Raw genomic sequence first — 26,309 nt, 5'->3', positions numbered from 1 at the left:
AAAAGCATTTTTCAATCTACTTCAACTAGCAACATTTTATGGACCAAACACAGGCAAATTCATGAATACTGAGTCACAGCCCTGTAACTGATAAAAGAAGATGTCAACTGGCTTGATCGTCTTTGAAGGTCACATTTCACTTCAATACTCAGTCCTTTAATTTTCCAAATTGTTCCTAATCAGTTTAAATTGCTCCGTCTTTTACTATGGTTACAGTCAAAACATTTATTCACTTGCAGTACTCTGTTCCACCGTGTTTTCTCAGCAATTACACATCTAATCACAACCTCCCTGTCAAATACACAGCATACATGCTCAACACAGTATTGTTGTCTTTGAGTGCACGGCAACATTCCTCTTCCTCCTTGCCAAGACTCTGCGAAACATCTTTAAATCCATCATTTCTCCAACATCAACTCTATATAGTCACTGATTTTATTCCAGTGCTGAGGTTTACACCAAAGTAACCTGTATCATAAAATTATGGAGAGGAGAAGAGAGGAGAGGAGAGGAGAGGAGAGGAGAGGAGAGGAGAGGAGAGGAGAGGAGAGGAGGCCTCTTTCTGCTGCTGAGCCAAGTGTGCACACATGGAAGTAATTAGGTGTGGACTGCCAGGGAGTCTGGGCTGTGGCGTAATTGGGGGACTAGATCACTTTAAACACAGCAGGGACATCCTCACATAGTGAAAGTCTGGCAGAAAAATTGAAGGACCTCAATGAAACAACCGACTATTGGAGTAAAAAACTTTTAATCTGAAGCAACTTCAGAAGCAGCCTTCCACTACCTAACACCATGTGACAGTGGTCTTTAACCACTGGGACTGAGTGCAGGCAGCAACATGCAGGATCGAGCTGGAAGGCTCAGGCATGGCAGGAAAAAGAGGGTGAGCAGCCCAGACTGTATAGGACTCAAAACTCAATTTAAGAGCTCCTGTTTCCACGGTTCAAATTTCGTTTCAGTACTGGATTTAGAATGAGAGGAAACTGGGAAAGATGCGGGGGTTGAAAATTAGGATAACAGACACAGAAAGTCAGGAAAAGAACCTCTCTCCAAAAGTGATTACACAATCTGAAACCACAGAGAGCGGAGAGACGACATAGTGTAAGGAAAAGTCTGGGCTGAGGCCCCGTCTGGCTGGGAAGGTGTCTGAATGAGAGCGGCGCTCTGATGTAGCGCAGTCAGGGTCAATGCCACACTAATGAACACAAAGGAAAGGAGGGGAATCGTATTCCAGATTTTGGCTAATATTTCTTGGGTGGGGCTGTGAGAATGAGGTCTGTTGCAAAATGAACCCAGTGTGATGACATGCAAAGTACAATACACAGCTGCAGCTGCCAGCACAGCACACCTCTTTCTACAGTCTAGACGGATACAGATTCTAATTAAACTCAGGATATCAGCCGATGCAGCACAGATTTTAAGAATAAAAAAAAAAAATCTCATCTGAAAAAATCAGACTCAGTATGCAAAGGCCTTTAATATGAGAGGGAACTGGGAGGGTAGGCATATTCTTCAGTGCTGCGACCATCACGCGACCATCACAGAGTGTGGATACCCGACCTGAGCCCGACGGGCCTGGTTCGGATAACAAATCAGAAATTTTGCTCGGGTTCGGTTTGGTTTCGGCCCTCCTGACATGCTGCTGTGACAACGTGACAACGCCTAAATGCAACATGGGCCAATAGTTACAGGCAGGAGGCGGTAAATATTCAGACTGAGCTAATGAAAATGGAAGACACTAGACAAAAGTTGCTATCAGGAAAGACAAGCTGTAACCATGATAACAATAACTATGTCAGGTAACTGCGTTGGGCTCGTGTCGGGTTCAGACTTAAAAATCAGAAAGTCTGTCAGGGTTGGCCGGGCTCGGTTATAACTGTCTTGGACTCGGGTCAGGTTCGGTCAGGAAAGTGCAGCCCAAGCCGCGCTCTACACCGTAGGTCTGGATGGCTTTATCAGCAGAAACTGCCGTATGAGCACAATGAAGAGTGGTGACAATTCGTTAGGCGCTGGGACATGACAGGAGGGACTCACATGCACTAACATGCACGTGTGGCTGGCCCAGCTACCAAAACAAAGAACAGAGAAGCTCGGATTACAACACCCTCAGAGGGAGAGTGACTTCATTCTCTGCCCAGGACGCCATTACTCCACTATATCTTGACAAAACAAATAGTTGTTTGCTGCTGTATTAATGTTCAAAGTCTCATATAAAGAACATTTAAATATTTTAATGTAGGTAAACTGGGGCTCATGGCTGTTATTTCTGTATCTGGTCTGTTTTATCATCACTCATAAAACACTGGTTTATCCATTTTATGTGTCGAAATGTACCCCCATAGGGTGGGTCAGGAATGTGTGCACTTCATTGCACAAATAAATCACATTTTATGTAGTCTTGATATGAAAGTTGGTTTGGTTTTAGGCAATTTGTATGCAACAGTGAAGTACTGTATGTCTATAGGATCAATATTGGGAGACATACTTTTGTAGTTGTGCCATGAGAGGCATTATTTGATACATTATTTACAAAGTCTCTAATGTCATTAGAAAGCCAGAAAAGGATTATCAAATATCAAATATGTCCTTAGTGTTCAGGCAAGCTGCTTCACATACATCCAGTAATTCAATAAGCTGAGCTAGTCCCTTTTTCTTTTTAGTTGTTTCTCATATTTTCTTCTTTTGTTTTCAGTTTGAGCCATAACTGAACAGCAAAAACAAAAATAGTTCCTAAATTCCCCTTTAATGGGGCGTCAGTGGCTTAGTGGATAGAGCGGGCACCCCATGTACAAGGCTGTTGCCGCAGCGGCACAGGTTCAGCTCCGGCCTGTGGCCCTTTGCTGCATGTCATTCTCCCCCTCTCTCTCTCCCCTCTTCACTCTTAACTGTCCTATCTATAAAGGCAAAAATGCCCAGAAAAATATCTTTAAAAAAAAATAAATTCCCCTTTAATTTCTTCAATCAAACTAAAGCTCTCAACAATAGGTGGTATTACAACAACACTTTGTGCCTATATTATCGTGAATATTGGACTCTGTTTAAATTAGGTGTCTCGTGTCTGCTTGTCTTCAGAGCTCCAGGAGGACTGAATCATTTGTATGTTATAAAAACATACCGTACAGCGGCTGTTCTCCTTCACATCTGTCCCCTTCATTTAAGCCTGAACTGTACCCAAGATGCACTGGCTAATGTTTTCTGCAGATCTTATATTTGAATGGGCGTGTTAGTCTATGTGTGTGTGTGTGTGTGTGTGTGTGTGTGTGNTAGGTGTCTCGTGTCTGCTTGTCTTCAGAGCTCCAGGAAGACTGAATCATTTGTATGTTATAAAAACATACCGTACAGCGGCTGTTCTTCACATCTGTCCCCTTCATTTAAGCCTGAACTGTACCCGAGATGCACTGGCTAATGTTTTCTGCAGATCTTATATGTGAATGGGCGTGTTAGTCTGTGTGTGTGTGTGTGTGTGTGAGTGTGTGTGGGTGTGTGTGTGTGAGCTATTAAGTGGAGGGTGTACTGTCTCCTGGAGAGCCGCTGTGGTTGGGTGACTGCACCACATTACACACTAAAAAGAGCACCACACTTTAAGGCTGAGATCATAACAAGGAATTTTACTTTCCAGCGGACTTTCCCTTTAAATCATCACCTCGGAGTTCATTAGCAGGATTTATGATGCAGAATCGCTCACTGACTCTCGTCGTCGGTTAGCTTAGCGTCTCCAAGTGTTTTGTACCACGCCTTTGTCTTTATGGATCTAACACATTCCTGAGACTCGAGGTGGTGTGTTATTAAGAATCAAACGCACCTAGGAGTTATTTGGTGGTCTGAATGAATGCTAGGCATGAACAGGCTGCGTGTTGGGGAGAGGGACTTGTGTATATGTGAAGCAGTGTGTTATCATGAACCTTATTTTACACATGTCAGAGAAAAATGGAGGGCAATCCAGAATCCCATTAAACAACAATTCATCTTGCATCTGTGGAATTTAGATCTGCACAAAGTAGTTTATCAATTACTAACGGTTTAAATGAAGACACACTGTGTGCTGCTGAATGTTTAGCCACATTTTTACCATGTATGGATTCAGTTAAAGGAGCAGTGTGTAGGATTAATTGGCATCAGGATTTTAGACTGCAACCGGCTAAAACTTCTCCCATGTGCCAAGCGTGAACTCTTGGTTAGGATTCCTCCAGTGTCCATTGTTCAGGAGGTTTTTACTAGCAGTCAAATTATCCGGAGAGGTCTCCTCCTCTCCAAAACAAACAGACCAGGTGATTCAAACAGGGAAAAACACTCAATAAAGCAGCTTCACAATACAAATCAGTGTTTCTCTGACTGTGTTCAGCTCATAGCAGATTGGCTGCTAGCCCAACACCTGCTAATGTGTGCTCACCTTTTTTCTCTGATAACTTAAGATCCAGGCGTTAAGAAGGTTTTTACAGAGAGATGAATTCTCTACAGAGGTCTCTTCCTCTCCAAAACAAACATCTGGTGATTTAAACTGGTAAAAAACACTGAGTAAAGCAGTTTCACGTTATAAGAGCTGTTTTTCCAACAGTGTATGGCCTGCTAACTACGGTGGCTGACGCGAAAATGCGAATGGTCCTATCTAGAGCCAGTGTTTGGTTTGTCCACTCTGGGTAACTGTAGAAACATGGCAGTGCAACATGGTGGACCCCTGTGAACAAGGACCCACTCCCTATGTAAAGCTAAACAGCTCTAAGGTAACGGAAACACACCAATTATTATTTTCAGGTCATTATACTTCTCCTTCATCATTAGTTCAAGGTCCACACAGTTTAATATATTCAGCATCATACTTGCGTTTGGCCATGTCGTTGAGCTAGTTTGCTGTCTCTGTTAAGTAGCTGTCCATTAGTCGCTCATGCTACAGCAGTATGCTGCACTTCAAAATAAAAGCTCTGTGCCGGAAATTCATCGGCCAAAGTCATCCTTCAATCAGAAGATCGGCGGTTCAATCCCTGGCTCCTCTAGTCTGCATGTCGAAGTATCCTTGAGCAAGATACTGAACCCCAAATTGCTCCCGATGGCTGTTCCATCTGTCTTTGAGTGTGTTAAAAAACTGAGTAGCAGGTGGCACATTGTACGGTAGCTTCGGCCACCAGTGTAGGAATGTGTGTGTGAATGGGTGACTGTGACTCGTAGTGTGAAGTCTAATGACTAGAAAAGCGCTATACAAGTGCAGTTCCATTTACCATTTAAAGTGTGTCTTTTACAAACTTGACATGTTCCCGAGTCACTTGCGGTCTATTCAGAATGGACCTGGACCCACTTTCGGACCACGACCCACCAGTTAGGAACCACTGTATCATATCATATTCCATTTCTGCCACTTTATCCCCCTGAATCTTACACACTGGTCCTTTAACTAAGAGACCATTTAAAGTTGTATCCTTCGCTGTCACGGCTTTGAAAGCTAATTTAATATTGAACGTCAGCTTGCAGGTACGTTCCAAGACATTCAGGAAGCGTATAATTTTCCCATGCAGCGCTCCCTCCAACTATAAAAGCGAACTGAAGTGAAAAACGAGACAAAGAGAGGAGGGAAAAACAGTCTTTGTCTTCGGGCTCTTTTGTCAGAGTGTTTCATGTGTCATACGAGTGAAAGCTCCTTCTTCATAATGTCATGACTCACTCTGTAAGGAGAAAGACAGACCTCCTCACAGCATGAGTAGGCAAAGGGAACATATCTCTGTCATATACTGTATATCATATCACTAGTAAAGAGGGAGGAACAAAGCCAAACGAGGCAGAAATGTAAAATCCAGAGAATAAAAAATAACGTGATGTTTGAGTGGGATTATCATGATTCCCAGACACTCTTTTTCCTTTAAAGAAAAACATACTGTGCATTCCTCAATTGCTAAGTAAGCAAGCCTGGTGTAACTAACAGGCCAAGAAAAAACACCATGTATGTCCATAAAAACACATAAAGACAGATGCACTTTTTTTTTGCTTTGCCAAATTACAGTAATAACCGGTAGTGGGAAAATTAGACTAGTCTGTGCAGGCATGTATTATATATGTGTGTAAAGATCAATAGAAAGAAAGAAACAAAGAGACAAAGAGAGGAAAGGTTGCCCTCTGAGTGCCCTGTGACCACCCACTCACTCCTGTCTGTCTGGAGATGACGCATCCCCAGCCCCCTCCCTCCACAGCGTCCTTTCAGCCGCAGCCGCACCCTCCCGGCACAAAAACAACAAATTACAGCCCTACAAACCACATTTCAAAAGTTCCCCAGCTCACTGAAATGAAAGCTACTGCACACATCATCTCTCGCCATACAGATGATACAATGGCCCGATCTGTCCCTTGTCTTTGAACACGGTCATATTCTGGTTGAATCACAAAGAGCAATTTACCAAGTCTGCAAAAATCAGACGCAAAAATCACACTGAGTCACTTTCACTATGATTCAGTCCCAGTCTGAGATTTAAAAATGGACGCCACAACACTTTTTGGTCATTTTCATGACACAGAAATACACATGGTGATACCACAACGAGTCGTCTTTCCATTGGTGGAGTTTTCTTATTGTTTTAATGTAACTATGACGCATGAAGCAGATCCAGACTTCTGAAAAACACTGCCTTATTACTAAACACTACAACTCACACTGAAGCTTCAACAGGCGAGATTCTCACAAATTTAGCAAAACGTAGAAAAAAATATATTTTGATATGGTACTTCCAAACATCTCTCTCTTGCAACCTTTTATCAGGTCCGTCAGCACATAATTAGTCATTATCACCATATCAACACCTTGTCATCACCGTGAAGTTGCCAGTCAACCAGTAGCGACTCCAGACAGTCACTGCTCCTGGCCAAGAAAAGTCTGACATATAGTCCCCCATACAGTAAAGTTAAATTAGTGAACTTTTGAGTCGCTAGTGGGGGTGATTTAGTTACCTTCAGATTGAGCCAGGCTAGCTTCTTTCCAGTCTTTACACTACGGAAAGCTATCCATCTCCAGATAGAGGCGTTGTATCGACCTTGTTATCTAACTTGAAAGGAGCTGGTTTCAGCCCTCTGCCTCTTTGTGTGGGCACGTAACATAAACTCAACTATTCTGAGCTTGTTTCTTGGAATTGGTCACCTATGATGTGATATTACGAGTATGATTAGAGCTGGGGTATCCGTACCTGATATCTTTGAGGTATGGACCGAAATAACCCAGTGCCAGGTAGTCTTGAAACTTCTTTAGTCAAACGTTAACTGCAGCCAATCGTTTTTGTACTCCATGGTTTTGCTCACAGCCAGTCACTGCAAGTGTTCTTCAATTTAATGCAATGTATGATGGGCCCACTACCGCTACTACCCATACAATCTGTGGCATGGTGAAGTCAAGTTCAGTGTATTTGATGGAGTCGCAGTTCAGCTTGCCGAGAAGCCACTAACATGTTCAAAAGTATGACTGTACTACAGGCTCATGGCGTCTGGTGGCATTTTATGCAGCTGAATGCTTCCATTCACATCATTGGTATTGAATTAAGTACTCTACTGGTGTCTGTATTACTTTCAGGTGATACTGGTATGGGCACTCACATTATTTTTTCGGCTTTTTGGTTTTATTTGATAGTTTAGCTTCAGAATGAAGGGAGAGAAAAGGGATGACATGCAGCAAAGCGCCGCAAGTTGGAATCAAACCCCCAGCAGCTGTGGCAAGGACATAGCCTTATACTTAGGGTACCTGCTCTACCAGGTGAGCTTCTGGGTGCCCCATCACACCCACACCCAGCTCTAGGTATGAGAGTCATGAGGCTCAACCATACGGCCAAAGTCCAGCCTGGAAAACCAAATCAATGAGTTATAAGCCTAGACTCTATAAATAGACATAGACGTAGCTACCATGACATCACCCATCAGTTTGTGGACTGCTGTTTTGAAGCCTCGAGTTTGGGATTTCAGCCATTGCCACCTTGGTTTTTTTAAATGATATCAAGCTCTAGGTATGAGAGGAGTGAGGCTCAACCATACTGTCAATGTCCAGCCTGGAAAACCAAAACGATGAGTTAGAAGCATAGACTGTATAAAAAATTGACATAGCTACCATGACGTTACCTATTGGATCGTGGACTGCTATTTGCTGCTTGGTTACAAGCAGTTAAAAGCTCCATAGAGTTACAATATCTGGTGTTCATTCTCAGTGGGTTTGGTGCTATAAGGGACCGTTTCTCATTCCACATCATTGAAGTGAATGTCATTGTCAGACGTTTCATTTTATTTAGGGTTTAAAAAGTATTGCCAATACTATTCCTTCCTCGATTTTACTACTATCCAACGCCATCTTTAATGACCTGAGAGAACCGTGACTAAACAACACAGGGTCCCATAAACTGTAAACACAGTTGCCGGTAGAGCCAGTTTAAAAAGAGAATGGCTATCATCATATGACGTGCTTCCCTTTACCATCAGCTCCAAAGCAGGAAACCGCATCCCCAAAATACGCCTACCATCGACTGGCAATGTGAGACCACATACCACACTGAGTGAGAAAGAGCAACGCATGAAGTGGGTCAGACTGCAGCTGAGCCAGACGTTGGGAGTAAATGACATAATCACTGCCTTTTGAAAACACAAATCTGCGTACGCATTCCTCCTCCCCCGGCAGAACTCTATGCGCTCCGTCAACCCCCAGAAACTCTGAGTGGCCCTCAGCTATCCAAACAATGGGGCTGCCCTTTGCCAGAGTGCACCACTGTCACCAAAGGCATTCATTACCTCTCACAGTGCGCCTAAAACAACAGTTTTTTAAACTTAACAGAAACCGGACGATGACGATGAGCCGTCTCCTCCCGAGAATCCGAAGCAGCCATCATCAGGCCGATCAGATCTGAGGTTTGCAAATACCCAAATCTAAATCAAACTCGGCCTTGCACAATGGGATTTTCACATGTCATGGAAAATATGTGGTGTGGTTTCTATAGCTCTTGGGTGGGCACCAATCCAGCGTTGCCCTGTCACTCCCCTCTGGCAGAGATGTTTGTGGAAAGAGAGCCAGAGAGTCAGACAGGATCTTGGCACCAATAGCAGTGATGTCATATAATGACTGCCTAAAAGCCTCGGCAATAGGGACCGGAGGGCAGGCAGGTAGAGGAGTGCTGACAGTGCTCTGCTGAGATTATGTCAGATACCTGCCCTGCGGGATACTCAGCAGTGGAGTGCGTGGCAGGTAATGTCTGTGGGCTGCATAGTCTCAGGCCATGGCGGCAGGCAGCGCTGGCAGAGGTCGTGTTATTCTGTTTACCCTGGCTAATCGCTACAGCTACAGGGTCCTGCACGGTGTGGGTGCAGTCCCTAGTGCTCGCATTCCTCTGCGCAGCTTTAAATAACTGCTCCGTTTCTCCCCCTTGCTTAGCAAATGGGAGGAGAGTGTTAAAGATGGCAAAGAAGGCTGTTTGTTTGAGCTGGGTTCAGTACACTTTGCTCTTGAGCACCAAATACACTTAGACACACACACACACACACACACACACACACACACACACACACACACACACACAAATATACACACTGTTCCCTTGTGACGTTACAAAAAACCTCTAATTGCTGCTTTGTTTTCATAACTTAATTGGATGCTTGTGAATTGGCTTTTTTTTTGCAGAAAGTGATGACATGAATGATTTTGATTTCTCGGGAAACTCCTGCTCAGATGTGGATTTCTTCTCTGAATGAGCGTTGTGGTGTAAACTCTGACACAAGTGACTGTGAATTTAACCCTTTTAACAACATGTTTTTATATATCTTTCACATTTTGGGGCTGTCAGACTACTCTGAAGGAGGGAGACACCATGTTTGTGAGCTTTCACTTGCAGACTTCTCTGAATAGAAGCTGGAATATTTTTACGACAGGGTGTTCTGTTTGAAAATGACCAAATATATTAATCTAATCTATTAATACATTCAGTATATTACACTATGTTTATATTCATGCAACTTTTCAAAGCAATAACAGTCTGTGAAAGTTCTACAGAGTGATGGTGTCCCACTTGCCAAACAGTGGTAAAAGGTTAATAAGAGCAGCAGCCCCTAAATAACCTCATGTGTTATTTTCCCAACATGCATAAATAGACAGGAAGAGGTGACAGAATGTGCATCTATGTATATTAAAGGAGCCGTGTGTAGGATTAGCGGTGAGGATTGGAGTGCTACTAGCTGGAAACTTTCCCCATATGCCAAGCGTGAACACCCAGTTAGGATTCCTTCAGTGTTCGTTGTTAGGAGGATTTTACTGGGAGCCTAAAAGTTTCTTTGTGCTTCTGCGTACACTCGACGCAACATGCATGCAGTTGCTCCGCAGTTGCTGTGTGCCTATCATAGATCTGTGTCCTGTTGGTCTATGTCGCTATGCAATTCCCTGCCAAAGCGCTTGGGGGCGCGGTGTTCCTTTATATACCTACCTAGACTCTGTCACGTGTTTGTTTATCTTCTGGCTTTGCTCTAGTCACAGTGAAAATAGCGACCGAGAGAGAAAGACTGTTGCTGGAGCTCAAAATGATCGACATTGAACAACAAATGCTCTTATTACATTATTACATCCATTTTTTAATCAAAACTCAAAACACAACCGATCACAGTGGAGACTTTTGAAAATGGCAGTGTTGTGGTACTGCAGCAGGAAGTGAAACCCTGCGAAATGCCGGAAATTATGTAGTACCAATTATAGCTCTTGTGGTCTGCGTTGGGTCTGCGTTGGGTCTGCGTTGGGTATGCGTGGGTCTGCGCTGCCTTGACGCGTGGTTACAATTTTTTGGAGGTGCACCTCCGCACAGCCTTCTGCGTTGTAGGTACGCAGAAGCATAAACCTTGATTAATTATCCACAGAGGTCTCTTCCTCTCCAAAACAAATAAACCTGGGGTCTTCTTTATAGTGCGTAAAATCCATGCTAAAAATCTATGTACAGACAAAAGCCAAATTTCTACAATCAGGCTTCCACCTCAACATCTGTGTCGTCAATTTCCTGTCTCCAAAATGTTGGTAAGCATTGGTTATAGTTTCTCCCATCAAGTCTGTTTTTATAGATCACAACTTTTGCATGGGAAGTGGCGTATGCCTCTTTCAGGCCTCGTTTCAAGCGTTTGCAAGGTTTATAAATGAGACTCCTGGTGATTTAAACCAGTAAAAACACTGCGTAAAGCAGTTTCACATTAAAAATAAGTGTTTTTTCGACACTGTTTGGCTCATTGCGGAGGGGCTGCTAACTACGGTGGCTGACAGGAAGATGCAAATGACCCTTTCTAGAGCCAGTTTTGGGCTTGTCCGTTCCAGGCTATTGTAGAAACACGGCTATACAACATGGCATACTCTATGGACTAGGACCCACTCCGTATGTAGATATAAACGGCTCATTCTAAGGTAACGACAACACAATGACTCTCATTTTCAGGTGATTATACTTTCAAGATGATATTTGTTATATTATATTCCATTTCTGCCAATATATCCCTCTGAGTCCTATACACTGGACCCTTAAAGAATTACTTCACCCCCCCCAGGTGACCATTTTTATATCAACTACTTCCCCTATGTGATGCTCAATTTGAGTAAAAAAAGTTTGTTTTTCTCACGTGCCTCCACAGCAAACAAAAAATCCAAAAACTGAGACAATTCTTGAGTTGACGTCATTGTGGTCTGCCTTTAACAACAGCAAAACTATGCCCAAAGTTACAATAGAGAGGACAAATAGAGGACAAATGTACTGGGTTAAGGCTCTATGTTGTTAGTTGTAAAAAATCAGGTGCTCTTCAAGGATAGGGCAAATAGTCCCATAAAGATAAAAAAACAACGACTGGCCAGCTCACTCAGTGTAAAATTACATATACATATAGTATAGTATATATATAGTGCCTATAGTACAGGCAAGCAGTCCAAAAATGCATTCAGAGCACTCTGACTGTAGTTAAAAATCCTTTATTAATACATGGATAAACCCCTGACACCCTGGTGAGGACCTTCTAGTCGTAACGCGTTGGTTTAGTCATGTATTAATAAAGGATTTTTAACACAGTCAGAGTGCCTCGGATGCATTTTTGGACTGCCTGCCTGTACCATGGACTATGTACTAGGTACTGTATAATCCAAGTCTGATTTATTCAGTCGTACACTCAGTGCCTCCTAAACACATGCATTTTTTACTAAAACCTTACTATTTAAAACACCTCTGCATAAACAGTCTCATGCACAGACAGGTAGCACACCTGGTTCTGCAGAAGTGTTTTACATATTGAGGTTTTAGTGGGAAGCATTGAGCATATAAATGAATTAATGAGACTTGGGTTATGCTGCACGAGTTGAGAGTTTGTAGACAGATGCTTTGATATAGCTTTACTGTTGTTAAATGCAGCCCTATGACGTCAATTCATGAAGAATTTTCTCAGCTTTTGGATTCTTCATTTACTGTGGAGGCATGCAAGAAAAACAGTTTTCTGGGTGAGTAATTGAAATAAAAATGGTCATTGGGGGGGTGAAGTATTCCTTTAAAACACACCCTGAACAAGAGGTAATGATCAACATGCGATTACTCACGATAAATGGGCAACTCATCAAAAGGAAGAAGCTTTCACAATTAATCAGCTGCAAATGAATGTGCATGAGCCTCCCACACACATGTGTTTGTGTTTGAGAGGGTGTGAGCGCGGGAGCCGTGCCCAGCTTCGCCTCTGAGTTCAGTCCAACCTGTGGCAAAAAGATGGAGTGCTGCAGGTTTTTTGGTTGCCCGTGTTAGACCGCCTTCTCCAAGGTTTGGCACCGGAGAAAAAAGAGTGTGTGGGGAAGAGCGGAGGGCTTTGAAAGGTAAAATAAACTCTCCTCCTAAATACAGAGAAAGCAAACCCGGCTCTGTCTACTGTATTTGACTGACTTGTCTTCATTTTCAGGCTCCCATGGACCTCTGACCCATGCCAAGGGAAAACCAAAACAAACCACAGCGCTACTACTGTCACTTAACTCTAAATAAAGAACCACATGGGAAATCCTGAAATAGACATATCCACGTTCTCATGATGCCCATTTTAGGGGAGACAAGCCCAGGCCAGGATATGATAAGACCACTTCCTGTGCAACATGAGGCCCCTCGTTTTTAGTTATTCCAGAAAAAGATGTGAATCTATAGTATCCTGGACGCCTGGAGCCCTGATAAAGAGATGCTGCTGCTAAGAGGGCTGTCTGGGAGTCGAGCAGCTGCTGTCGGTACGGCTGATAGATGAGATGCTTCTGTGCTAGCAACAGCACGAAAAAAAATGGACTGAAAATGAGTCTTGTTGAAAATAACCGAGGCTTATGTACGGATACAGATTTTTATGTAACCACTTTGTTTTTAAAATATATTTTTGAAGATACAACTCTCCCTTTCACAAGTGCACAAAGTGTGAGACAGATGCACTCACATAAACAAAAACACTCTCGGAGGTGCAAAAAAAAATACGCTGTAACCTTCTCTACTTCACCCTATCCTGCAATTTACACCAAGCTTTCAAGTCAGTTGGACATTTTGTCAGCCCAACACATGGAGATAATTACAAAGACAGTTTTCATCTGTCGTTATACAGGTCCAGGTCCCATAGAGACATGGAAAAGGACATGCAATGGGACATCTGATGAGTAATTACACAAAGGTTCATTCGAGGTTTAAGCAATTTTGTGATTTACTAATGGAACATAACTGTTCTCAAATACCCGAAGATGTGCTCACTCTTGACATAAACGATAACGATGCCTGCGCCCCTACAGAGCCCGATGATGACTTACATAGATACCATGTTGGAGCCAAGGAAAAAAAAAAAAAGGGCATATCGGGTTGTAAACACCAACTTTTCTCTGCCTGCCAACATGCCTGGGAGGCTTTCAACTTTCCCTGCTTTCATCAGTTTTAGGACGTGTGCAGTGAAATATAGATCCATTAATGATGTGGATTCCCTGGAAACATACGATCAGATCATATCTTTACCTTCATTGCAGTTGTTTATGCAGATTAAATAGGCTATGTCGAGTAAGTGTTCACTCGTTAATGACAAAGTGTGTAGTGAATGAATTGCAGTCTACAAGAGCTCAGAGAACACTTGTTAAATAATGATTACATAGAAGAACTGCTATGATGTATGCTGCACACTGTATATTAAATAGACCAGTGCGAAGTCTAACTGCTACTTACTAAACCAGAACAGATATTCTATAATCTCTGACTGTCTGTGTACATAAAGTGTAAAAGAGCTGCTTGTCATTTAGGTGATTTGTCCCCATGTACAGCAGATACATGTGTTGGGCTCATACATTTACTGTGTTTGGTCACTCTCACCTCTCAGGCTGCTGTTTTCAGCCAAATATCATACAGGTCACCCTGAGGGGGGGCATGAATGTCTGTACTAGGGGTGAAGGAAAAAATCCATACTGCAAAGTATCACGATATTTTTGTAATATCGTATCGTCACACAGTGCCAAATATCGTTTTTTTTCTGTTATTATATAAATTATTAACATTACAGGTTAAACTTTAGGTAGCCTACCAGAATAATATAATCCGTTGCTTTTTCAGTCCACTAGATACATTTTGCTGCAAATAAAATAGCTGAAGTGAGATGAGCAGACTGAAAACTTTATCTTATTAAATAAAACAGCTGTTGACATATCACAATATTAAAATCGCAATAAAATTGTACCATGACCTAAGTATCGTGATAATATTGTATTGTGGATCATCTGGTGATTCGCACCCCAAGTCTGTACCATATGTTTCCTGGCAATCCATCCAATAGTTAGCGAGATTTTTTACTCAAAAACCATGAATGCCAACCTCATGGTGACGCAAGATGAAAAATCTGGGGATCAACAAAGTCAGATTCATCCTCTGGGTGCCATGAATGTCTTTATGAAACATCGTGGCAATTCATACAATAATTGTTGAGATATTTCAGTGCAGACCAATGACTGTATAAAGATGGAAAAACCCCACTTACACTCTATACAAAAATGAAACCTGAATATCCCTGATACGGCTGCTACCATCTTGAGGTAGCAACATCATTTGGAGCCAGAATCTGCACAGTCGCAGTCTCCACGTTATTTAGTTCCTGCCATCCAACCAACAGCGAGAAGCGCCATTGATCGCAAGGAACATCACCAGGAACATCACCAGGAACAGCTTCAGGCTTTGAAGCCAATTTTACTAGTGGCCAAATGTGGAATCACAACTTAAATGTCCATCGCGCGATGCCACGGGACTCAAAAGGACTTTTCCCACAGACTTACATTGGGAAAGAGACGACTGTAAATCATTGGATACATTTTTTGGAGATTCATTTCACCATTGGGATTTGATCCATTCGGTCCGATAACATTTCAAAAGTCTACAAGAGCTGCACAATTAAATCTTTTTATCCCCATTCATGTTAGAGAAGGGCTAAACCGGAAGTTAGCTGCTCGGCTGCACTTAGCCGCCATTTGGCTTCATTTGCCATTGAGCAACTTTCACCAGAATGAACGAAGGTCTGCCTCCAGTGCTGTATCCAGTTTTCTTTATACATCCATGACTGGCACCAACAGCTGTCAATCATGAGATCAAACCCTTCAAACTTTTTCTAGCATCACATAACAAGTTATAACCAAAACACTTGGCTATAAATCGATGTCATAAGAACTTCCGAAAATGATACAAACCATTTTTGGAAAGCATTTATTTGATGTATGCTTTGCCTACTAATGGTGGCGGGGTATATGACCTGTACTGCAGCCAGCCACCAGGGGGCAATCGAGATGTTTTGGCTTCACTTTTGGGGCGCTGTCATATTGTCCATCTTTATTGTACAATCCATGATCTGGACCAAATGGTTGAACTAGCCGGCTGACCTACGGACAGATTTGCCATCCACGGAGCCACACTGCCAGCATGGCTATTTGTCAGAAACACATAAAATCTGGGATTTGTTTGCTTTTTCGTATCACTCTAACTGTAATGCTTTTGGTTTTTGGACAGCTGGTAAGATAAAATAAACAATGTTAAAAAAAAAACAAAAAAAAACATAAAAACTCATTGGAAGCACAAACCTCTGCCAACACTAATATGTCCTCCACTTTGCTCCACAGCTGTTTCACTCTGGGATATCATTCATCCAACTTAAATTTAAGGTTACATTTATTTATTCAAAATGTATGTTTTGGAAACAGATGTATACAATATAAGAGCAATGGCCCCGGTTTCTTATCCCCGGGCTTCTGGTCACTTTATCATGTTGACCTGTCCAATGAACTTTCTTTCTCTATTACTTTCAACATAATGGCCATAAAAATTATTAATCTGTTGGCAGAAATCCCAGATCCAGATCACTGCTAAAAACCTGACTGCTTCTTGGTCCTCCGCCTGCTCGTCCACCAAATTCCAGCTGAATTCAGACAATAACTTTACAGACTGTGGAAATCCTTGAACATATTGAAGCCCACGTACTGAAAGGTATTCTCCACACACTGGCAGGATCTACTTTTCTTTTGAGGAAAGGTTGACTCAGATTGGGCTGCACTGCGCCGACGTCACGACAGCTCAAATATGGAAAAGTCTTCATATTGTTGCTGCTACAGCCATGGCCGTTTTAACACGGGAGAGAGAAATTTCCACTTGTCCACACCACATTCCAGCCCTCGCACTGAACAACACACGTCTCCTCTCCGAGCTGAACCCTCTATCCCCTGCCGCACGAAACTCATACACTCAAGACCTTTTCATATACTTTGACTGTGAAACCAGGACAGGTGACTGCAGGGCTTCACTATCTGGACCAAATGTGAAGCATCATGAGGTATTCCAGGAATCTCAGATGTCTCTCATTATTTCACACAGAAGCTCCAAAACGTGATGCAACACAAAGAAATCGGAGGAGAGGAGGGAGGACTGGTGGCCGAGCCAACTCTCTGACTCCACAGCACTGCGTGGTGTCAAGAAGGAACAATACTGTCAAGGCGCTACAAGTAGGATTCACTTGACCTCGATTAAATCCAGCCTGCTCACTTCCACATGGGCAAACCAACGAAAACAGCTGGAGAGGCAACATCTGTGTAACCAACGTCAACCTCTCTGGACTGCAAAACTGTGTGTTAGAAGTACCACATCATACAACTTAGAGACAATAACTTGCTCCTGACTTACTACGTCCGCAAAGGAGGTTTTGATTTCAGTGGGGTTTGTTTGTTTGTCAGCAGGATTATGGAAAAACTACTGGCTCGGTTTTCATGAAACTGGACCAGGAAGAGCATATTAAATTTTAGAGCAAATCTGAATCATAGGGTGGATACACAAGTTATTTTTCATGTTCGTTAAAACACATTCTCACTCTGACCTTGTCACATGTCGACATTTGGTCACGGACCTTTCACGTCCAGATATGACGTCCAGATATGACGTGAAAGGTACCCTGGGTGCGTTGGTTGTTGACTTTCTGGGACGCCATGCCGAGTTAAATCTGTTACATGTATTGTCTTCTTTCAAAATACACTTCTGTTTTCACAGGAAATTTACCAATTACATACTGTCTTTCAAAATAAAAGCACTACGCCAGTACAACAACGTGGATTTACATTTTTTTTACCTCACAGCTAACGCACATAGTTGGGTTTAGGCAACAAAAACACATGGTTGGGTTTAGCAGTAAAAGTATGTGGTTAGGTATAGGCAACAAAAACGTGGTTACGTTTAGGCAACAAAAACACATGGTTAGATTTAGGCAATAAAAGTATGTGGGTAGGTTTAGGCAAGAAAAGCACATGGTTAGGTATAGGCAATAAAAGAACGTGGTTAGGTTTAGGCAATAAAAGAACGTGGTTAGGTTTAGGTAACAAAAACAAGTGGTTGGGTTTAGGCAATAAAAGTATGTGGGTAGGTTTAGGCAAGAAAAGCACATGGTTAGGTTTAGGCAACAAAAACACATGGTTAGGTTTAGGCAACAAAAGCACATGGTTAGATTTAGGCCATAAAAGTACATGGTTAGGTTTAGGCAACAAAAGGAAGTGGTTAGGTTTAGGCAACAAAAACACGTGGTTGGGTTTAGACAACAAAAACACATGGCTAGGTTTAGGCAACAAAAGGAAGTGGTGAGGTTTAGGCAACAAAAACACGTGGTTGGGTTTAGGCAACAAAAACACGTGGTTAGGTTTAGGCAACAAAAACACGTGGTTGAGTTTAGGCAACAAAAACACATGGCTAGGTTTAGGCAACAAAAGGAAGTGGTGAGGTTTAGGCAATAAAAGCACATGTTTAGGTTTAGGCAATAAAAACACATGGTTACGTTTAGGAAAAAAGAACAGGGTTTGGCTTTATAATCTTACGGGACGCGAACACCGCTCTCTTGAGTAAAAGTCAGTGTTTAATGGACCCATCAACCACCACTACCGCCCGCCCTACTCTGACTTTCGCCTTGTCATTGTCTGATGTCGCAGCTCACTGTCTAAGCGCCGGATTTTGACAACTTCAGAGTGAGACAGGGCTGTTCGTTAACATTACGAGATGGGGCTTTTGGCCTTGGTGAAGGTCTGTGCTCTCAGTGTTCCTCAAGTTCTTACCAAGTCCCTTATTAGCTTTCAGCCACAGATGAATGTAAGGCATTTCTTAAGACAGTAGCTCCCAACTGGTCCAGCCACAGGATCCAGATTTCTCCTTAGTCATTCCTTCGAGGTCCCACAGTTTAATATACTCAGCGTCATACTTGCGTTGGGCCATGTCGTCGAGCTAGTTTGCTGTCTCTTTCAAGTAGCTGTCTGTTAGTCACTCACTCTACAACAGAAAATGGCACTTCAAAATAAAAACTCCTTGTTGGAAATTCACTGTACAAAAAATAAAGTGTTTTATCACAAACTTGACACATTTGCAAGTCACTTGCAGTCCATTCAGAATGGACCCATGACCCACCAGTTGGGAACCACTGGCTTAAGAGACATTTTTAACTAAGTCGTACTGCATCTTAGCTTCTGCTTTAAAATCCACCCACACAAACATGACTGGTAAACCCTGGGAAAAAAATCACCATTAAAAATTTAGGATAAAAAAACAAAGGTTTTGAAGTTGGACAGTTTGGGGATTTGAGGAGTGTTTCAGTTGCGTTTGCTTCATTTCCTGAAAAACTGAGGAGACAGGAAGATGGTTCTGGTGCCAGTGTGATGTCAACAGAAATATGAAGCTGTTGCATCACATTAAGCTGGCTCTGAAGCACAGCTGTTATCTATTATTTATCAATTTAGACTTGTACCACACAGGAATTTAAACCAATCTATGCTGCATTATTTTGGTGAAAAGTGATAAAGTGACTCATAATTAACATCTGCTGGTACAAAGAGAGAACTGACCGGCACTAAATTCCACTACAGACACGTCAATGAGAAGATGAAGCTCCTTTTTTATCATAGATGAGCAACTCAGACTGTCATTCAACATGTAATATCTTATTCTCTGAGTGACTAAAAGAAAAGAGCGGCAGTGAAATCCAGTCCTGGGCCTGAGACTGCGAGGCTCCACTTCTCACCACAGCTGATCTGATACAGCGCAGAAAGGCTCCACTCATGCCAACCAGACACTGGAGTCGGGGGAGGGAGTATATAGATCTTAGGAGTACATTTATATGCTATGTAATGAGCCATGCCTCAGTAATTAAAGTGCAACATGGAAACATTTTCCAGCAATGCAGTGGAGGGTAAACCCGGCTCACCTCGCCTTAGCCACCTATTTATTTGCGGAGCAGAGTTTATACTCGCTTGACATGAATCTTAATGACATGTATTCATAGTGGATCTGAGCAGCTGGTGTCAAACTGGTGTGCGCTATAAAGAAGATAGGATCTTTTTATGGGAATAAAGGCCTCAATGATTTAGCTATACTGTACTCAAGCACTATTTTATGACACAGTATTTGTACTATATTTGATCATTTCAATTTAAAAGACTTTCTACTTTACTCCATGAAATTACAGAGGTCATATTTGTACTTTTTACACAAAATCTGACAGCTGTACTTAGAAGATATTTGGCAGGTGCATTGGTGTAGATTTCGGGGGGTACGCTGGGTACACACTCCCCATCCAATGTTTAGAACATGTGTGTATGTATCCCCCTTACTGAAAACAATAATTTTGACAAAATTAAAGACATTTACACCACAAATTGATATGGAAAAGGCACAAATTGGTGCATAAAAATTTACCACAATGCCGGAATTTAGTGTTCAATGCTCAAATTTTCTGCAGGAGGACCCCAAACCTCTCCATTTCATGTTTTTTGGAATATTTTAGTTAAGTTTTTCAAATATACAAAGCACGCAGTCACAAACTGACAGTACACAAACGGCAATTTTACATTACGAATGCTTCGAAAATAAATTAACAGACAAAACAAAGTGGCACGTAAAAACGCAAATAAAAATGTTACTATGAAAATTAAGTCGTACACTACAAAATTATTGGGAAAAAATGTGTTATACTATGCTATTATACTATTATAATACTAGTGTGGTGACAATACAGAGAACATGCAGACAGTCATTAAATCATATGAGATGGGAGATTCTCCATATAGTTAATAAACGGTTGCCATATTTTATAGAAGGAGTGTATCTTATTCTTTAGTGGGTACGTTATTTTCTCTAGGGGTATGTAGCTATTCACTTCTGAGAGTCACAGCTATCCAACAGCTAATGGGAGATCTGACATTGCAATACATTTTTGGCAATAGCCAATAGGATTTTTGTACGCTTGACAAACTAGCTTTGTCTGATATTAGAATTTAAGAGGTTGCCCGAAAGGCATACCTCCAGATCCACTGGGAAAGTGACAGCGTCCCCCACAAAACCTATGCCCTTGTTACAATGTTAGCTTCCTCACCCTTTGAACCAGATTCACTTCATCAGCACTTTAATACTGAAAGACACTGAAAACTCAATCTGCATTGGGAGCACTTTCACTTTTAGGCCTCGCTGATAGATAATAGTCCCACTGCTGTGTTTTTACTTAAGGAGGAATCTGATTGCAGGACTTTTCCTTGGAGTGGACCAAAAGTTTCCATTTTTATTTAATTAAGCAGTTAGTTTTTCCACCACAGCCTTATGGTAATATTAAAACTGTGCCAAGTCTGAGCATTTTATGGAGTTTCATAGCAGTTATAGCACTGATTTAACCATTTAAAGTAGTTATTCCTCCAGGATATGTCTGAAATACAGCTGAATGTGATCAAAAGTTACAGTGATAGTTGATTATCTTGACAGGACATAAAGCATATCTCCATAAGAAGTGTGTTTATGAGCACCAACAGGCCTCCCTCAGCTCTCCAGAGGCTCCACAGAGGAGAAAGTATAAACCCAGAGGTCGGAGCAGCACCATTAGTTAATCGCAGCGGCCTAATTATAACCCCTGGTAAATAAACAGCATTGTTTCACTCACCGACCCTGAAGCCCTGGCCGATGAGCGTGTCGGCCGCCTGCCCGTTCTCCGCGATCAGCGTGGTGTTGTTGCCCTGCTCGCAGGTATCCTGACACTGTCCCTTCAGGCAGATCCGCTTGCAGATGAGAGGAGCGATGACCACCTTGAAGCGCTCCCGTGTGGAGGAGCGCTCCGTGCACCACACCAGCCTGTGGACGCTCAGCCAGATGACAAGCAGATGGGAGATCAGAGTGGGCATCCTGGCATCCTTCACTGCCCTCCACAGAGACCCGGGGACATTAAATCACAAAGCTGGCGGCTTCAGCTCCAGATCAGAGGCGCCTGCTTTGTTAACCGAGGCAGATTTTTGACGTCTCATACGGCGGAGAAAAAAAAAGCGCGTCCTCCCCTCCTGTTTTCTCCTTAAGGGAAAAAAAAAATCACTTCCCTCGCGTTCCCAAGTGATCCGTCTGCAAAACCGACACGTCTGACATCTTTAAGAAGTTTCTTGTTGCCCTTGTTACTGTGAGATTGAAAAGTTGCCCTTGCTTTTTGTCGCTCTTCCTTCTTCTTCTTCTCCTTCTCGCCCTGTTGCTTTGGAGAGTTGGAGAGAGTGCGTATGTGGGTTTGGGAGAGAAAGAAGGGAGGAGAGGGAGGAGAGGAGAAGGGGTGAGCCAACCCTCTCTGGAGAAACCTGGCTGCGGGCCAGCCAGGCGGTGCAGGAGCAAAGCTGAAAGTGGTTTCCTTGTTGGTTATTTCTCCCTAACACCCCCTCCTCTGCTCTCTCCTCCTCTCCTCTCCTCTGCCGCCCCCGCACAGACCCCTCTGTGCAAATCATAGCTGCACAGCTGTGTGTGTCACTCTGAGAATAAAAAAATACTGACATGTAATATATCGCACCTTTATGTTTGGGTAGTTCCTGATTTATAAAGGTATTAAAATGACCCCGTGACTATGGACACTGATCAGTCAGCAACCCCTCTTTACTAATGACTGCCCCTGGACTTAGGGACCTGCATCATCTCTGTATTACTTATTAGAAAATATATTGTTTTGTTTGTTTGATCAGCTCAGTGTTGACACCCAACCTCATCTATAACTTAAATATAACTATAACACGTCAATCAAAAGAAGTCTTTAAAGTTTCAGGCTTCAGAAGTGGCACCAAGTCATAGTTTTGCAAGTCACAAGTAAGTCTCAAGTCCTAAATTGAGCATAGTTAGTTCAGGCAGGACACAAAGTCAAGCTCAGCTCATATCCCAGCTAAATCAGCTGATCACAAACAACAGCTGATTGATGGAAGGGAGTCAGCTGATAGATCACATGATTCCTTTCTATGCAACCAATTGGCGAATCTCATTCAGGGTGCCCTGTTTAAACTGCTCTGGCCTACATGGAAGGGCAGGGAGGATTGCTCTATTTGCCACAGTCTTTCCTCTTAGGCGCAAGGAAGGGCAGAGAGGCCCCAGATCAGAGCCATACCATCAACTACTGGAAATACATTTTTGTTTGACTAAAGTGGTCCTGACTGTAACATGTTTAAGTTAATGTTTTCTTTTAAATCATGTTATTATTGTTTGCTCAGAAAGATGAGGTGAATCATAGAGCAATGAGTTCCAGTAAATACCGCGTGCAGTTATAATTAGCAAAGTGAGTTACAGTGCCTCCTGCATCTAATTAACAGCAAGGAGGCAGTGTTTTTTAAAGATGAAATAAAGTTTAAAAACTGAACCAAGAAAAGAAGAATCTGGTAACTCTAGTTTTATGGATCACTTTGGCACCCTATTTAAACTGCTTTAGCCTGCCTACTTTTGCTGCTTCCTCTGCAAGCCACTTTGCAACCCGCCTCCACCCCAGCTCCTCCTTTTCATGTTGTGTCTGTTTGTCGTTGATGCTGCTCTGTTCCATCCCGGGGTCTTTGCTGCTGCTCTTCCTGCCTTAGGCTTTCCATGTAGGCGCATGGAAGGGCAGGGATGTTTGCTCTTTTTGCCACAGGCTTTCCTCATTTGCATGTGGAAGGGCAGAGAGGTGTGCTCTCGCAAGTGGAAATAAAGTTTTCTTTGAGTAAAGTGTTTGTGACTGAACTTTGGGTTTTGAGTCCTAAACAATTCATTACGTCTTCACATAGTTTAATGGCACTTAAACAACAGAGTGATAATATATTCATTTTGCAAAAATCATGAATGCCTTTTAAAATTTTGATGTATTTGTTAAAAAAGTTTGGAAGTTGATGCGTTTCTTACTGTAATGTTCAATCTGCATGTTTTGCATACTGGAATTTGTTTATTGTTGACTATCATGCAGTTTTTGTGTGTGAACTAAATTATCTTCAACATTTTTGTAACTGGGGCTCAGTAAAGTAATGTTAGTTTTTCATGGTTCTCTCCTGAAATTGACTGGATGTTGCCAGATTGGTTTAAACAAAGTGAATCATCTGGGGAATTTAGTGTTGACTTGCTGGGATTGAATAATGTTAATGTTAGCTGATTCAGGAAATTAAGGAAAATTAACTGATTTGCGGCACACTTTTTAAATAACATACCTTTCAATCTTTGGACTGTGGGGAGGGTTTCAAGTATTTTCAAACCAAAAGGTTCAAGTCCAAGTGAAGTTATGAGTCACTGGTGTTAAAGTTCAGGTCAAGTTGGAAGTCTTTTTTGCTTATGTTAGGTCTAGTTTTCACATTTGTGACTCAAGTGCACACCTCTGTCAAAATGTGCAGACATATTCTGATATGGGTCGTCAGGGTCATGCTGAGGTCAGCAGTCTCAGGAGTTCCTCCACCTGTATGGATGCAGCTGGGTGGACATCTGGTTTTTGTCTCAGGATGGTTCAACATTCAGAGAAAAATGTGACATCTGCTCTACAGCTGCACAGATGTGTTTCATGTTAGGATGAGTCCTCAGGTCAGTTTATCTGATATCACTCATCATGTCAGTTTATTGCAAATTTCACTGTGATGTACAAACTGGCAAACCACAAAAATAATTTCTGTTGCCCTATGCAACATGTCAGATCAAAGACGTGATCACCTCTTTTTCCAAAGATAGACAAAAAGCTCAACGCCACAATACCAAAATAGAAATACACCAAATTTAAATCAAAAGTTCACCACCAAAATTTAACCTAAATAAAAGTGATAAGCAGTAAAACTTAGATTCATTTAGATTACCTTCGGGCAGATGATACAGGATGCCCATATTTAAACTGAACCATTTTAAAAATTCATTGGTGCCAACCTCAATTAAGATTTTAAATAATGTCCCTTGATGCTTAGAGGCTGTGATGTGTTTTGTTTATGGTGCTCCGTTGTGTGTTGGTGTTATGTGCAATACATGAGTAGCTGATTTGCAATACTGTTATGTGTAGAATGTTTATATGTTTTTTTTTATAGTGTATGCTTTTCATTTCTTCTGGAATATTATTGTAAAGCAGCAATGCCTTAGTCCAAGACAAATTTCCCTACGGGGAAAATAAAGTGCATCGTATCGTATCGTATCGCATTGTATCACACCGTATCATATCATAACGTATTGTATTGTTTCACATCGCATTGTATTGCATTGTATCACACCGTATCAAATAGAATCGAATTGTATTGTATCGAATCGCATCACACCACATAGCACACCATTGTATCACACTGTATCGCAGTGTATCGTACCGCATCACATCGTATTGTATCACATCACATCGTATGGCACCACATGCCATTGTATCACACCATACCGTATCAAATGGCATCACATCACATCATATCCTATCATATCACACCGTATCGTATCACACCGTATTGTATCGTATGACACTGCATGCCATCATATCACACCATATCGTATCATATCGCATCACATCGTGTTGTATCGTATCGTATCACATCATATCACATCGCACTGCATTGTATCACACCGTATCATCTTGTATCATAGCATAGCGTATCATATCGCATCCTATGGCACTGCATGCCATTGCATCACACCATATTGTATCATGTCACAATGAATCAAATCAAAAGTGAAAGCCTTAATTAAGTGAATAAAACCTAATAGATGTTTTGTTGTTACGGGCGGTCTCAATACTCCATACACTGGTGGTTGGTTTAAACTTCAACAATGCACCATGAGCTTCCTGTGTGTAAACCTTTTTGCAAAGTTAGTAACTAGTCAGATAAATTTCAATGAAGATTAAAAATGTCCTTCAGAAAGTATAAAGGATGTAAATAAAACCATTTTGTAATACAGTAAAGAAAACTAATTAACTGAGCAGAACATCTGATGTCATTTCAGCTGAACTGTGCCACTTCCGTCAGCATCAACCACACACAACAGTTAAAAATGTGAAGGTCTGGCAAAGTTAGGATCACGGGGCCCAGCCATTGTTTGGATTCACGTGAGAAAGGGGTGAAAATGAGAAAGAGAAAATGAGAGCGAGTTGAGTCACTTCCTCTCCAAAAAGCGAGTGTTTACCTTCAGTCTCTGAGGAAATGACTGCATGTGGCTGCAGAGAGTTCACAGGCCGCTCTCACATTTCTCTCTGCCTCTGCTACTCGCCATCACTGCATCATCGGCTGCCAAGAAACACACTCACACACACACACACACACACGCACGCAGAATGCAAATACATTGTAGGTCACGCATAAACTATCCCCAAGTATTATTATTAGTACAACATAATCACTTCCCTTCTGGAAGCTGAAACCTTAGCGTCACTCATGACACTAATGACAAACAGCGGACAGAAATAAATAGCTGTATTACACAACCTAAAGATAAAACCAGCTGTCAACACAGAAAGTATCTATCTGATGATGGTAGTGGAAGTATTCATAACTTTTACGTAACCAAAAATATCATTACCACAATGTACTAATGCTGTATTACGCATAAAACTCTTGCATTCAAAGTTTT

The 26,309-nt window shown here is 42.0% G+C and overlaps 1 protein-coding gene across 6 annotated transcripts in view; it reads right to left on the bottom strand.

Moving 5' to 3' along the window:
- Positions 1 to 25,984, bottom strand: part of ltbp3 (latent transforming growth factor beta binding protein 3) — a 60,625-nt gene extending 34,641 nt beyond the window's left edge. For 4 of the 6 annotated variants that reach the window (XM_050041049.1, XM_050041052.1, XM_050041051.1 and 1 more), the window contains exon 1: positions 21,421 to 22,063. In XM_050041049.1, coding sequence (XP_049897006.1) covers positions 21,421 to 21,658 — 238 coding nt within the window. In that variant the 5' untranslated portion in view covers positions 21,659 to 22,063. Of the gene's footprint in view, positions 1 to 21,420; positions 22,065 to 25,865 lie in introns of those variants that run through there. The other 2 variants (XM_050041054.1, XM_050041050.1) reach the window with 2 other exon arrangements.
- Between the last annotated feature and the right edge of the window lie 325 nt (positions 25,985 to 26,309).

This window comes from Epinephelus moara, chromosome 3, assembly GCF_006386435.1.
Source record: "Epinephelus moara isolate mb chromosome 3, YSFRI_EMoa_1.0, whole genome shotgun sequence".
Classification (NCBI taxonomy): domain Eukaryota; kingdom Metazoa; phylum Chordata; class Actinopteri; order Perciformes; family Serranidae; genus Epinephelus; species Epinephelus moara.
Note: the sequence above shows the minus strand (reverse complement) of the source record. Positions and strands in the feature narration are given on the sequence as shown.